At 45.9% G+C, this 15,747-nt stretch overlaps 1 protein-coding gene across 2 annotated transcripts in view; it reads left to right on the forward strand.

Annotated features, from left to right (window-relative positions):
• Positions 1-15,747, forward strand: part of ANO2 (anoctamin 2) — a 353,918-nt gene that overhangs the window by 189,693 nt on the left and 148,478 nt on the right. The window contains exons 12-14 of one of the 2 annotated variants that reach the window (XM_062195454.1): positions 151-233; positions 7,438-7,449; positions 7,654-7,764. In XM_062195454.1, the coding sequence (XP_062051438.1) occupies positions 151-233; positions 7,438-7,449; positions 7,654-7,764 (206 nt within the window). The remainder of the gene's footprint in view (positions 1-150; positions 234-7,437; positions 7,450-7,653; positions 7,765-15,747) is intronic. The other variant, XM_062195453.1, reaches the window with a different exon arrangement.

Raw genomic sequence — 15,747 nt, forward strand, 5'->3', positions numbered from 1 at the left:
CAGGTGGGGGTGGTAGGAAGGGGCTAAGTGTTTTAATGAGAGCTCCTAAATTTGAAATCTATAAAGTATCCCCCATCTCTAGTAGTGAACCCAAATGGTATCCAGACCTACTCTTCAAAAGTTGTTGAATTTGTGTTCTTTCTTTTTAAGCTACCATGTTTCTGGAAAACTGGAAGAGACTCCAGATGCGACTGGGCTACTTCTGGGACCTGACTGGCATAGAAGAGGAAGAAGTGAGTTCTCTGACGCACTTCTCTGGGCCCTTGTTTGCTGGGACACTAGGCATAGACTGTCTTGAGTCAGCCAGAGATGCTTCCCATCATGTCAGACTGGGGCTCCCACTGTCTGCTTTTGTAAAGAGGGCCCATGGAATCCGCCATGGTTGGTATGCACTGTGGCCAGGAGTTCAAATGTCTCTTCTTCTCTTGAGCAGAAAGACACTGTGTTGGGTATACAGATGTCCTAGTGTCCTACTCTGGGGAAAAGATGGCAGGGGCAAGGAGTAGGTAACCTTGAGAGCAAGAAGGTGTATAATAGGAATCACTCTCACGTGGCCTGGGGTAGGTCAGAATGCTTCTGTGAGGCTGCCAAGGGGCAAGAGAGCAGGTATGAATGTCAGAGACACTGGTTTCTTTTGATGCCCATGAAGGAAAAAGAACCACTAAATCACATACCAGCACCCTGTGTGTGAAACTGGAGGACAAGTCAAGGGCAAAAAGTAGGTTCTCCTGGAGTCTAGTTTGCTGAGCAAATGATACTTAAATGATGTGAACAAATCACTTTTCCCTCAAGACTTGTTTGAAAGCCGGCAACCCTGTCCTGCTGCTGGTGAGTGGATGATGGGCACTGTGTTCATCGTGGTTGCTCAGGGTTGCCTAATCACTGCAACTCTGCCTTCTCCAGACAGTCTCCCTAGATCCCCTCTCTTCCATTTCCAAGTTCAACTGGCCCCCTCCATACCGACCATTACAAGTTTCAAGGGCTGCTGATATCACAAGCTACCATGGACTCAATCAACAACCATATGAATGTTGGATAGGAACTGCCAGTATTGTGGATATTATGCATGAGGTGCTGGGGTTGTGTCCATAAAGACCAAGAAGCAGAGCTGACGATGTGGCTCACTTGGTTAATCCTCCGTCTGTGGCTCCCGCATCCCATATGGGCACCGGTTCTAGTCCCGGTTGCTCCTCTTCCAGTCCAGCTCTCTGCTGTGGCCTGGGAAGGCAGTAGAGGATGGCCCAAGTGCTTGGGCCCCTGCACCTACATGGTAGACCAGCAGGAAGCCTTTGGCTCCTGGCTTCGGATCGACGCAGTGTGCGGGCCGTGGCAGCCATTTGGGGAGTGAACCAATGGAAGGAAGACCTTTTTTTCTGTCTCTCTCACTGTCTAACTCTGCCTGTCAAAAAAAAAAAAAAAAAAAAAAAAAAAAAAAAAAAGACCAAGAAGCACTTTCAGTTGCTTGAGTACCTGCATACTGGCCGCAGGGTTGGGCTGCCTGCATGCAGAGCGGGCCTTCTCCTGTAGCTGAATGAGCTTTACCTTGGACTCAGGACCTCAGGCTTTGTGATCTTGATATTGCAGAAGCAATCAAGTGAAACTCCCAACTGAGTCTTGCTCTCCAGCCTGTGTGTCTCCGTGACTGTGGTGTGTCATCATCTCTTCCTTAATGCTCTCATTAGCCAACTTGTCTTTGAGAAGAGCTGAGAAGTGGCAGGAGCCACAGAGCAGCTGCATGGAATGGAACTTACCAGTCCAAGTTGTTCTGCCTACATGTGCTAGAGGGAGAGGTATAATAATGTGGCTTCCCCCTGCTATCATGGGTTTTCACTCCATTGCAACCATTGCATTACCATGTACTGCGTAATGTATCCACTCTCCTCCAATCCTTTGTGTTACCCATATCCCTTGAGACTAAAACCACCATGGATTCTGTGGCAAATGAGAGAACATTACGTGAATTCTGCTGTCAAGCAGGATTCAAATTAGTTAGGAAGATAAGCAATGGAGAATAACTGAGCAGTTGCATTTCTTGGAGGAAAATACCTCAACTTGTGTTCCCAGTAGAAAGAGCAGTAAAAGTTTGATTATGAGTGAGCTAGGTGGGGCATCTCTTTACTGTTGGTCCCATCTGATCCTGCAAAGAATATGTTGATATATGAACAATATGATATTCAAAAAGTTCATGTAAATTTAATTAAATGAAAAGTTTATTTTGGTTCCCCAATTTTTGAAATCCATTCATACAAGGGATCTTAATTAAGCTCATGAAAAATGCATGGATTTCCAATTTCTTTTGTCCCCAAATAAACTTATCTTTTGATTTTTTTCTATGAGTTCTCTCTCTCTCCCTCTCTCTCTCTCTCTCTCCCTCTCTCTCTCTCTCTGTGTGTGTGTATGTGTGTGTATGAGAGAGAGAGAGAGAGAGAGATTGGGAGCTGTGATAGAAGGTTGTAGTTGAGCATGGGAGTAGTCAGGAAGCGGTTTTCTATCCTCCTAATGCCAGGGTTGGGGCTAGGGTATCTCTAAAGAAGAGAAGAAATATCCTGGCACCCAAGCCTGTGTGGGCCAGAGACAAGTTCAGTGGGTCTGCCTGGAAGAGTTGGGGAAGCCAGCACATCTCTCTGTCAGAGGACTTGTAAACACAGCGCCATACAGAAAAGCATCAGGCATGACTCAGTGCCCTGGAGATCTCTGCAAGGAATGGGATTATAATCCATTTTTCCTTTCTGTGGCCTGATTTCCTGTTTTTCTGTTTAACCCATTGAGCCATGGTAACTTCGTGGGAGGTACATGCTTTGCGGAACTCACGTGCAGGCTGAGAGGGGCCTGGCCAAGATTCAGCTTATCCACGGATAAGGAGTTGTTCCTGATGGAATCTCTGTGTGAAGCTCCGGCAAGGCTGGTTGGCACCATAGCATGATTGGTACGCCCCACAGGTGTGCAGCCCGGGGCCAGGTATAGGTGAGAGGAAGAGAGGCCAGCCTTGTCTTTTCCTTTAATGTATTTCCATTCTGAACTAGCGTATTAAGCACCTTAAAAATTCTGTTCAATTTTGAGCACAAGCATTAAGCACCTACTGTGCACCAAAATTTGATATGGAATATAGAACTACCTCCACATTCTCTGACCTCCACAGCTAATACATTCAGCAGGGTGCTGTCTGGTCTATAAATATTTAACATAGAATCAAGGGGGCATGCGAGAGATTCTTTCTCACTAATGTAGGAAGAAGGAGTGCTTTTACTAAACCAAGACTGAAGATTAGCTGAATTTTATTTTTTTAAAGATTTATTTTATTTATTTGAAAGACAGAGTTACAGAGAGGTAGAGACAGAGGGATAGGTCTTCCATTTGCTGGTTCACTCCCCAATTGTCTGCAATGGCCGGAGCTGCACTGATCCGAAGCCAGGAGCCAAGAGCTTCTTCTGGATCCCCTATGTGGGTGCAGGGGCCCTAGGACTTGGGCCATCTTCTACTGCTTTCCCAGGCCATAGCAGAGAACTGGTTGGAAAGAGGAGCAGCCAAGACTAGAACCGGTGTCTATATGGGATGCTGACACTTCAGGCCAGGGCTTTAACCCACTACACTACAGCACCGGCCCCTGTTTGGCTGAATTTTAATGGTCAGCAAGAGGAAGAAGGGATACCCACAAGGAGTGTGGTGAGCAGGAGTCTTGGTGTGGGCAAGTGTAGAACAGAACCAACAGGATGCCTCTGAGAATGTGGTTGGCTTCAGGAAACAGGGCTAGGGATGCAGTCGGGGACAAGGGAACAAAGACCAGTGGCCAGGTCAGGGAGGACACTTACTGCTTGTCTGAGTTTCCTGTGGATCATGGGAAGGAAGGCATAGAGGGCAAGAGAGGCCAGGCATGTGTGCCATGGACAAGAGCCCTAGGACTTATAGGAAGCCCTGTGGGCTGTAGCAAGTTTATGTTACACTCATTTGAGGCACAAGAGGGAGGGAGATACTATTCAGGCATCATGGAGAGAGGTGCTGGGGTCTTAGAAGGCCATGGTTAAAGGTGTTTTCCATTTTAACCAGATATCCCTCAGAATCAGGGCTAAAGGGTACTCCCAAAAGTTTTGTGGAAAAATGGAATTAAAGGGTAAGTTTATTTTGTGCCAACAAAGTTGAAACCATGTGTATGTGGGGTCTCTAAAGAGTTATTGGAAAACGTGTATTTTGGAAAAAACTATGCGTGGATTTCAAGAAGTTTTGCACAAACTTCTTGCAGTCCCCTCCTACTCCCAGGGCTGGTTGTCTTTAGCCTCAAGCCCTCATTCTTCTCTGGAGTGTTCACTAGAAAACCACTTCTCGGAGGAACGAGGGTGCTCGCTCACACATAGACCACAGCCTCCCATGCATACACTGTTCTCACCTGGAGGGGCCGCAACATGAGGACCACCCTGGGAGGCGTGGGGCAAGCAGAGTGGCTCAAATACAGCTCACGAACCAAAGAGAAGTGAGGGTCAGGGGGAAACCCAGCTGGCAACTGCTTTCTGACAAGGGCAGGAAAGGAAGAGAGCAAGCAAATGCCGGAGCCAACCCACTGGGCCAGTGCATCCCTGACCCATGGGGTGTCCCTGTGGACAGCACCCAGGGTCTTGTTGTAGGGCACCTTTGGTGACGGTGTGCCCTTGTTACAAGTGGGCTTCCCAGGTCCCTGGGTCTTTGGCTCTAAAGTGGTGTCACCTTCCACTCAGCCGACCTCCCCTGCTAAACTCCCTTCTCTCCCTCTGCTGAGGCATTCCTGGAGTTCTGGGCACAGAGCATCCTGCTCATCCATCTCTCCCCCAACACCTGTCACAGCGAGCTTCAGATGTCCTCAACAACTTCCCATCACTGAGGAAGCAAGATCCCCTGCTTGCCTTTCTCACCTTGACTCATGCCATTCTCTTCCTTACTCAGCCTTTCCAACCACATCGCCCTTCATTCTATTTCAAGTCACGCCATTCTGCCTTGGCCAGTCCCACTGGGTAGACTGCTTTTCTCCTCCACGCCACCCTGTCCCGTCTCCACAATGATCTGTACTGTCTTGACTTCTCTTGTCTTGGTGAAAAGGTTACTGCCTTCTGTGTTTCTTATCTTCATCTGCTAGTTTCTTATTTGTGTGTTAGTTTACTTCCTTTTACCTTCCTGCACTGGAAGGTAAGCTCTCTGAGAAGAGGGATCTTGGCCACAGTGCCAACACCAGAGCCCCTGTGCCTACAAAAGATCCCAGAGCATAGTAGGTGCTTGATGACTCTTTGTTGAATGTACATCTGGATCCTACCTTTGGATCATCCAAGGATGGTCCTGCATTTGTCCTTGAAACTTCCTCTAGGCTTGCTCCTGGGGAGACTGACCCATAGAAATAGTTCCTAGAGTCTTGGTGGGAGGTGTTATGTATTTAAGATGATCTGGCCTCAGATCACTCAACCAGGGAGATTGGGTCTGGGGAATCAACCTGCCCTTGTCAAAGCCCTCTCTAGGTCCAGATTTTGCCATGGCCAGGAACTCAGTTGTCCAGCTGTTGAAGGAATCTATAACCTTGTCCAATCTGCACACAGGAAGAGCTTTGTCTGACCTGCCTCTGCCAGAATGCAGGGCAGCCTGACTGCTTTGAGTCCCAGACTCCTGTGTCCTGATGCCAGACTTGGTCAAAACACATGAACTGAGACCCAGGGTGAGTGAGATGGGACACAGCCACAGCTGGAGCGACACGAGGAAGCCCTCTGTGTGACACCACGGCTTGCCTTGGAAAGCCCAAGATGAGTAGGAAACATCCTGTCGGTCAACCAGGAGGGTCTTTCTCAGCCCCTCTGCAGGGTATGCAAAAGAAGAAGCCACGGTGGCTCATCAAGTTCTAGAACCCATATTATGGTATTCACCAAAGGACACCACTTTGGTTTTTAGCTAAAATCTTCCATTGGAATGTCATAGAAGAAAAGCAACCAGATTTCATGTGCTCTGGAGGAAAGCTTCAAGACTCTATTTCTCGAAGTATTCCTACAGGATATGAATTCTAACAGGCAAAAACTGTCCTGTGGGAAATCGAGGACTTTAGAAAATGAAGCAGGTGTCTTCACAGTAGTACTTTTCAGATGTTTTTTTAATGCTCCTTGTGACTCTCACAACAAAGGCGACACATTTTGTGCTATTTTCCCGTCTTTTAGACCTTGGAGTCCTTTTGTAGCTCCAACTTTCTTGGCATACACCCTGGGAAATATACACTTCTCTATGCTGGAGAATAGATCAAAGGAAGAGAAGCAATCAAGTAACTTCACAAGCATTTAGAGGTGTCTGTGTGTTCTGCATGGTGGCAGTTACTGCGAGGAACATGAAATAATATAGAGAAGGTAGCCAATCCTCATGTGAAGACAAGAAGACTCTCACGTGCAAAGAAATAATAAAAGCTAGGAAATGAAAGAAATATATGTAATCAAGACTTAGAATGTTGGTATAAGCCATAAAAGTCTAGGAATTCAGAGAGGGAGGAGATCCTGCCCGGTAGCTATGTTGCAACTGTCGGAGAAGGCCTCCTGGAAGGGGCGGGACTAACATAGCCTCAGAGATTGGGTGATGAGTGAGGACAGGACTTGACACTTGAATGGCATCACCTGCGGCTTTATTGGGTCTGCTTGTGAGTCGCCTACATGGTCTCTCCTCTCTGGCATGTCTTGTGAAAACCAGATACAGGGCAGAAACTAAGCCTGTTGGCTTCTGGAATCTCTGACATGAGGGCAATGATAAGGACAGGTGTGTTCTCTGAGCAATGGAGCTCACTTGAAGCCAGTGGCGCCTGAACCCCTGCCTAGGCGTCATGGGTAAACGATGCAGGAACACCAAGTCCTCGCACCTGTAGATATTTGTCCTGGAGCTGGAAGCTGCAGGGAAGACCTGCCAATGAGCCAGGTGTACACTGTTAAATTCCCTTTGAAGTGAGTCATGCATCCTCCTGCCCCAGCATCTGCATTAATTTGATTTGACCATGGCCCTCTTGATGAGTTAGGTGCTCGTTCCCATGCCTGGTGACTCACAATTCAGGTTTGTACGGCTGAATGGCCCAGGGAGGTCTCTTGAGCATCAGTGTACTTGCCAATGAGTTACTCACCTAGGCCATACAGGAAACAGGTCTGAGCAAGTGAGTTTTAAGATTCCCCATGGCCACCTTCGACTTTGATGTTTATTGGTCGCCATTGTAACTTGCAGAATAATGGAGCAAGGAAGCAGTTTTGCTGTTGCCCTCACTCCCAGCTGGGGGACACATCTGTTTTTCCAGCTGGGATTTGGCTGATTACAAGCTAAAGTGTGAGGTATAAGGCTAGGTGGGGGGTTGACCAGATGTCTCCTTCTGCCTTTGGTCAAACTGCTCTGCAAAGCACATGACTTCTTCCTATCAGCTGCTTTGTTAACTTTTTTTCTCTCCTTTCTCAACACCGGTGCCACCCCCAGGAACGTGCTCAGGTTTGGTTTCCGTGTCGTCACAAGTGTTGTGCGTTCCCTTTCTTCTCCCTCACATTGCGTTCTTGGTCTAGACTCCCTGTGAGTGGTGTGGCAGTTCCTGTCCTAAACCCCGCCTCTCTTGTACTTGTGGTGTCTGGTCAGAACCCACAGGCCAAGGGCACACTTCCTCCTCTCCACTAACTGCTCTCTGGCTCTTTGGTTTAGGAACATTCCCGGCCGGAGTATGAAAGCAAAGTTCGAGAGAAAATGCTGAAGGAGAGTGACAAGTCGGTGGTCCAGAAATTAGATGCAAATACCGCTGGGAGTGAAGATGAGGTAAGATTCGGCACCTGTTGCACATGGTCCACTTTATTTATTGTTAAGACATGTGGTCCTTGTATTTGGAATGCCTTCGTGAAAGGAGACGGGGCTGTTGAGGAGGGGTAATGTGGGATAGGATGAGGTGAGAGCCTGATACCGCTCATTGTCTGGAAATCGGAGCTCACAGGTCACAGTCTCACTTTTCTGGGTGAAAAGGAATTTCAGGCCTGGTTCCTCTGGTGGCCACCACTTTGATTGGGAATAATGGAAAGCACCACCACTGGATCAGTTACCACCACAGCAGCTAACCCTGAATCCATGAGGTTGGTCCTATTGTTTTGTCGATGAAAACTCGTGAAAAAAAGTCATGTCTGCAGATGAAGGCATTTGCCAGGGGTCTCACAGCAGTAAATGGTAGGTGGATCTGGGCTTCCAACCCAGGTCTGTCTATTATGGAGTCTTGCACCTGACCACTATACCATACTGCCTTCCAAATGCACTGGCAAAATCAAATGGCGGACATGGCTTACAGGGCCAGCAGAGGCAAACTCATGCCTGTATTTGCTTGACCTGTTCACACGGTAGTCCTTACATTTCATCTTATCTGAGCGGGCCTCCGAAGGTGGCACTATGGTGCTGGACCTGTCCTTTGAGTCAAATTTTTTTAGTTTTAAGGTGGAATTCACTCATTAAACAGCTTCAGAATCTGTGCTGTGATCTGTAAATATTCATAGTGCTTGTGTGTGTGTGTGTGTGTACGCAGAGGGGCTGGAGTGGGGAGATCCTCTTGGCAGTACCTGTCTCTGAGTGCCTGAGTGCCATCCTTTGAAATCAGAAGATGCGTGTGTGTGTGTGTGTGTGTGTTTATATCTTTCCAAATATGATACTTGAAAAAATTCAACAAGATTGAAAATCTGTTGTTTTTACATGTGTCTTTTCTCCATTTTGGACTTGAATTCAACTTTCATTTCATTTTATGTTCTTTAAGTTGGAACCATTCACGTTAACATGCAAATGTATGCAAGCACCAAAACAGAAGAATCCGATGATTTGGAGCCCGGAATACTGGCATTTAAAAAAAATATGAGACTTAAACAGAAGACAGAGAGAAGTCCTCTGAGTTATTATTTTTTTTTTCCTAGATGAAGAACAAGTTCAAGACTACTAGCTATTTAGGGAAATAATGAATTTGTTCTTAGGAAAGAGGAGCTATCGCTGACCCCTCATTAGAGCAAACATTCTGTGCTCTGTCAGCTTCAGCAACTCTGTGTTTCTTTCTCCACCCTCTTGCCCCTAACAATATACAGTGGATAATTTTATGGAAATCACATGTAACTTTTATTGACCACTGACTCATCTAATTTTAATCCCATAGACGGGAATGCCAAGGAGCTGGAGTTGTGTACACTGAGGCTGTGGTTCTAATATAAACATTGCTGGGATATGTATGCAGGATAGGTCCAATAACTTTCAGGAACCATGAATAATTAAGAAACATCTGAATGCGTTATGAATGATACATATGTTTATGGTTTAGCATTCAACCTCTATTTTCATTACTCTGTGGAAAATGCAAAGCTCAAAGCATCTAATGCCTTCGGGCACTGGGAGGGGGAAATGACCTTCCCAGATGAGAAATGGAAAGCAAAATGGCCTAGAATTGGATCGCCAGGATCCCTCTCGAGTTCCCTGTGTTCCATTAATATTGTAAATGCGTCTGTTCTTGCTACAGATCTGGCCATAGGTGGGAAGGAAGCATGAGCACATGTTGCTGTCTAATGGGAGGGATGCTGCTGTTGGCAACAGGGAGGGTCGTGGCTAATGCCCACACCCTACTCTGGCTCTGGGGCTCCTCTGTGGGTGGGATAGCTAGGAAAGGCACCTTTTCCTGGGGGACAGACAGGGACTAAGAATCAAGTGTAGCAGTGGCCCTTCCTGGGCTCCTTCCACCCAGACGATCCCTTGGTTCTACCTTCCCTGTAGCCCTGAGACTGTGTGTCACCTCCTCCCCTGCTTTCCTTCCTGTTGCAAGATAAAGCACTCAGGAGCTTGCCCAGACCACATAGCTAGTTAGGCAGCTGGTACGCAAACAAAGCTATACCTTAATACACAAGGCTCATTGCTTTTCACATTTTAAGGCTATCAGGTACATTCATTTTTTAAAACATTTTCACTGAGATTTCTTTCTCTTACCCTAAAAATCACCCACTTAAAGTATACAATTCAGTGTGGTTTAGTGTATTCAAACATCTGTGCAATGGTGCCCACCATGTACGTTTAAAACATGTTTTAGGGTTTATTTTAAAATATTTTTATTACTCCAAAAAGAAATCCTATACCCATCAGTTGCCAAGCTCTGTGCAACAATTGATCCAATTTCTACAATTTCTATCTCTACAGATTTTCCTATTCTGCATTTTCATGTATATAGAATTGTGTACCATGCATGCTTGAACTTCTTGCTTAGCAAAAAATTTTCAAACTCACCCATGTTGTAGCATGTCTCAAAACTTCATTCTTTCTTGTTGCCAAATAATATTTAAGTTCTAGATTTGCCTCAAGATTTAGCCATTTATCAGTTGGTGGACATTGGGGTGGTCTCCACTTTTTGACTATTATGCATAAGGCTATGATGAACATTTTTGTAGAAGTTTCTGTTTGCATTTTTTCATTTCTTTGGGGTGTATATCTTGGAGGGGAATTGCTGGATCCTGTGGAAACTTTATGTTCAACATTTCGAAGAACTGCAACACTATTTTCCAAAGTGATGCACTGTTTTTTTGTTTGTTTGTTTGTTTTGGACAGGCAGAGTGGACAGTGAGAGAGACAGAGAGAAGGGTCTTCCTTTACCATTGGTTCACCCTCCAGTGGCCGCTGCAGCCGGTGCGCTGGCGCACCGCGCTGATCCGAAGCCAGGAGCCAGGTGCTTCTCCTGGTCTCCCATGCGGGTGCAGGACCCAAGCACTTGGGCCATCCTCCACTGCACTCCAGGGCCAGAGCAGAGAGCTGGACTGGAAGAGGGGCAACCGGGACAGAGTCCGGTGCCCCGACCGGGACTAGAACCTGGTGTGCTGGCGCCACAGGCAGAGGATTAGCCTAGTGAGCTGCGGCACCGGCCAATGCACTGTTTTACACCCCAACCAACAAGATATGAGGGCTCCAATAGCTCCCTACCCTTGCCAACCCTTAAAATTTGTGTCTTTAATTTTACACATTCTAGTGGTGTGAAGTAGTATTTTATGATGTGTTTAATTTGCACTTCTTGCTGAGTGTCATTTCATGTGCTTATTGGCCATTTGTGTCATCTTTAGAAAAATGTCTGTTTTCGCTGGCGCCACAGCTCACTAGGCTAATCCTCTGCCTGCGGCGCTGGCACCCCGAGTTCTAGTCCCGGTTGGGGCTCCGGATTCTGTCCCTGTTGCTCCTCTGCCAGTCCAGCTCTCTGCTGTGGTCCAGGAGGGCAGTGGAGGATGGCCCAAGTGCTTGGGCCCTGCACCCGCATGGGAGACCAGGAGGAAGCACCTGGCTCCTGGCTTTGGATCGGCGCAGCGTGCCAGCCGTAGCAGCCATTTGGGGAGTGAACCAACAGAAGGAAGACCTTTCTCTTTGTCTCTCTCTCACTGTCTAACTCTGCCTTTCAAAAAAAAAAAAAGTCTGTTTAAATCCTTGAACCTTTAAAATTATGTTAGCTTTTTATTTTCATATTGTAGGATGTTATTTATTTTTATTTATTTATATTCATTTATTTGAAAGGTAGAGAGACAGAGACAGACAGATCTTCCATCTGCTGCTTCACCTGTACCCCCAAAATGCCTGCAACAATTGGGCTAGCCTGAAACCAGAACTTGACCTGGGTCTCCCACGTGGTCAGGGACCAAGTACTGGAGCCATCACCTGCTGCCTCCTAGCATTAGCCGGAAGATGGGATTGGACCCAGGACTCACAAGTGGGTACTCTGATGTGCCAAGCGGCATCCTACCTGCTGTAGCAAATGCCTGCACCTGTATGACTTTTTAAATATATTCTGGGGGCTGGTGCTGTGGTACAGTGGGTTAAAGCCCTGGCCTGCAGCACCACATATGTGTACCAGTTCAAGTCCTAGCTGCTCCACTTCCAATCCAGCTCCCTGCTAATGCACCTAAGAAAGCAGCAGAAGATAGCCCAAGTCCTTGGGCCCCTGGACCTGGAAGAAGCTGCTGGCTCCTGGCTTTGGATCAACCCAGCCCCAACTGTCTCTGCCTCTCTCTGTAACTCTGTCAAATAAATAAAAATAAATCTTTAAAATAAATATATTCTGGCACCAGTTCCTTATCAGGTAATATAATCCATAGATATTTTCTCTAGTTCTGCAAGCTGTCTCTTCACTGTGTTGAAAAGTGAAAGCACAAAAGCGTTCCGTTTTGAAGTAGTTTAATTGGTCTGTTTTTCCTTGTTGTCACTTGTGCTTTGGGATCACGTCTAAGAAATTATTGCTGATAGACTCATAGTTTTAGTTCCTACAGTTATGCTTTATGATCCATTTCAGTAAGGTTCTGTGCATGATGTAAGGAAGGAGCCCAAGTTCAGCACCATTTGTTGAAAAGACTGTTTTTCTTCATTGAATAATCTTGACATCCTCATCAAAAATAAACCGACCGCAAATGTCAGAGTTTATTTTGGGACACTCAGTTCTATTCCATTGATCCATATATCTTTCCTTTTGCCAATACCACATTCTCTCAATCATTGTGCTTCTGCGGTAAGTTTTGAGATTGGGAAGTGTGAGTTCTGTGAATTTATACTTTTTTTTTTTTCCAAAACTGTTAACAATTCTGGATGCCTTGTAATTTCCACTTGGATTTCATCACTAGCTTGTCAATTTCTGCAAAACAACAACAACAAAAAAGCAAGCTAAAGTTCTTATAAGGGTTGATTTGAGTCTGTAGATTAATTTTGGAAGCAGCCCTGGCTTAATGATAGCATGGCACAGTTGGTTCTTTGTATCCATGGGTTCCACATACATGGATTCAACCAACCATGGATTGAGAACATTCAGGAAAAAAACAAATTGCATCTGTCACATACATGTATGGACTTTTTTCCTTGTAATTATTTGTAAGCAGCTCAGTATAACAACTATTTACGTAGAATTTGCATTTGATTTAAGTAATCGAGAGATGATTTAAGTGTAAGGGGCATATACATAGGTTATATGCAAATGTTAGTCCATTTTATGTACAGAACTTGAACATCCAGAGATTCTGTTATCTGTGGAGGTCTTGGAACCAAGGCCCCGTGGAGAAAAGGCACAGTTGTATATACTTCCAGCTCCTTAAATTTGTTTTTCCAGTAATGTTTCACAGTTTTCAGTGCGTAAGTCTTGCACATCTTTTCTAAATTTGTCGGATTATTTGATTATTTTTATGCTGTTGCCCATGTAGTTTTCTTGGTCTTATTTTTGGATTGTTCAGTTGCTGGTATATAGAAATGCAATTGACTTTTGTATACTGATCTTGTATCCCACCACTTTTCTGAATTTATTTATTCTAATAGCTTTTAAAGAATTTTAGGCATTATCTGCTTATAAGGTCATATCTTTGTCTATAAACAAAGTTTTACTGCTTCCTTTTGAATCTGGATGTATATTCTCTCTCTCTCTCTCTCTGACTAGAATCTCCTGTACAATATTGAATAAAAACAGTGAGGATGGACATCCTTGTCTTAGATCTTAGGAAAAAATTTTTTAATCTTTTACTATAAGCATGATGTTACCTGTGGCCTGTTGCTGGTTTTTTTTTTTTTTTTTTTAATCTCTCTGTAAGGTTTCCCTAAGAACAGTTCACATCTTATTCATATGATGCAGATCTGAAATGAGGTGGTGACTACCTAATCACAATAGCTGGCAAGGCAGTGAATCCTGAAGGTGGGCAGACAGGGGTGGAGCCTTACTCATGGGGTCAAGGCTTCATCTGTTCCGGGTCCCTTCTACCTCAGCTCTCACAAGGGATGCTTGTATTGTATGACTTCTGTAATTTGAGTTGGTGATTTTCTTCATTGACGTGCAGAGATGATATTGGTTATCAACCCGTCACTTTGCAAATTGGACTATCCCTTACTTTTCTTATATGGTGATATTCTGAAATTTTTTATATCAGCCTTTATTGATTTTTGAGGTCGGGGTATAGGGAGAACGTTCATAATGATAAAAGTAACGTTTATAGTGTTCAATATGTACGGTATTATTTCACTGAAGTCGTAACAGCCGTTATGATCTCCCAACTCACTGATCATACGCTGAGGTCTGGAGAGACCTTAACGCTGTGTGGAGCCAAACTGGAGTAGGTGCCAGGCAGTTTGCCCCGAGAGCTGTGCTGTTAACCTCTAGATTCTGTATCTCCCGAGTGTTTTCTTTCCATGGATCCTGAGATACTCCGAAATGCTTGTGTGTGGTTCTTCCCCAGTCGAAAGGCAGGAAGGACTGTGGTATTTGTTGGAAGTATGGGTATGAGACAAACTTGCTACCCCACTCTGGTGGTTTTCTGCAAATGCTGGTGGGGTGATGCTTGTTGCTCCAGTTCCACTGAGGGCGCCAGTGGGGAGAATTAGCTCAGTTTACATCCAGAAGTTCAGCAGTCAGTAGGGAGAACGCAGGAACATAAACACTGATATATGCTGTGTTTCCAAGGAACTTTTAATGAAAGAATAGGCTGTTTCTTTTTGTTTTTCCTGGATCAATTTGAGTCTTTTCTGGAATCGTCAATCCTGGAAAGATTCAGAGGTTTTATCACATTCCCTTCCAGGGCTGGGTCTTTTCTCTGCTCGTGTGAGACAGCAGAGCTGTATGTGGAATGCAGATGGAAAGGTGCTGGGAATGAGACTGAGGGGTAGGGCTTTTTTTAAAGATTGTATTTTATTTATTTGAAAGACAGAGTTACAGAAAGAGGTAGAGACAAAGAGAGAGGTCTTCCATCCACTGGTTCACTCCCCAGATGGCTGCAATGGCCAGAACTGTGCCGATTCGAAAGCAGGAACCAGGAACTTCTTCCGGGTCTCCCATGTGGGTGCAGGGGCCCAAGGACTTGGGCCATTTTCTACTGCTTTCCCAGGCGATAGCAGAGAGCTGGATCGGAAGAGGAGCAGCTGAGTCTTGAACCGGCACCCACATGGGATGCCGGCACTTCAGGCCAGGGCTTTATCCTGCTGTGCCACAGTGCTGGCCCCCTGGTTTTTGCCTCTCATTCCTCTGACCTCTTCACCCAACCCTTTCTAATTCTAGCCCACGCCTCCATTTCTTTCAGTAAATGTTGCATTTGTTAGAGAAAGCAGAGCGACATAGTTCATTAGAGGGAAAATAACGTGAAGAACCAGTTATTAATGCAGAAGAAGGGACGGCAAAGCCAAGTGGCGATACTGAGGCAAATGAGAGGTTAGCAGCAGCAGGAGTGGCTGCCCCTCTTGGGCCTGGTAGGACAGGTGGTATTTCCAGAGCTAGGGGCCAGGACTACCCAATGGCAGCTGGAGCTGTCGGAGGAGGTGTGGCCACTTCTGGTGATGCCAAGGGAAGCTGAGGGGGAGCTGGGGGAGGAATACCCTAACGTTTTCCCTCCTAATGTCAAGGCTTCCATCAGTACCTCCCACTGGCCGACTCTAACTGAAAGTCAGCTGATCAGTTATCCTCGGAGGTAGTTTTCAGGGGTTGGTACAAGAAGTGGAAGCAAAGAAGGCAGCCAGTCCATCAGAGAGTAACTGGCAGAGGACTGGCCCAAGAGTCCCATCGTTAAGTCAGTTTACTCACAGCAGAACCTACAGGCTGTGGGCGATTCGCCCTCTGAGCCCTTGCTTTGGAGAGTTGAGAGGCTGTGGCTGCATGAGCAATCAAGTGTCCAGACCGTTCCTGAGCTGTGGGCGAGTGTTTGGGTGAGTGACGGTGTGTGAGGGAGTGTGGGAATGGTGTTCGCAGGTATGAGAGTGTGACAGGTCCCAGGAGTGACACAGGTGGGCTCAGATCAAAGAGGAGGG

Source organism: Lepus europaeus, chromosome 6, assembly GCF_033115175.1.
Source record: "Lepus europaeus isolate LE1 chromosome 6, mLepTim1.pri, whole genome shotgun sequence".
NCBI classification, from domain to species: domain Eukaryota; kingdom Metazoa; phylum Chordata; class Mammalia; order Lagomorpha; family Leporidae; genus Lepus; species Lepus europaeus.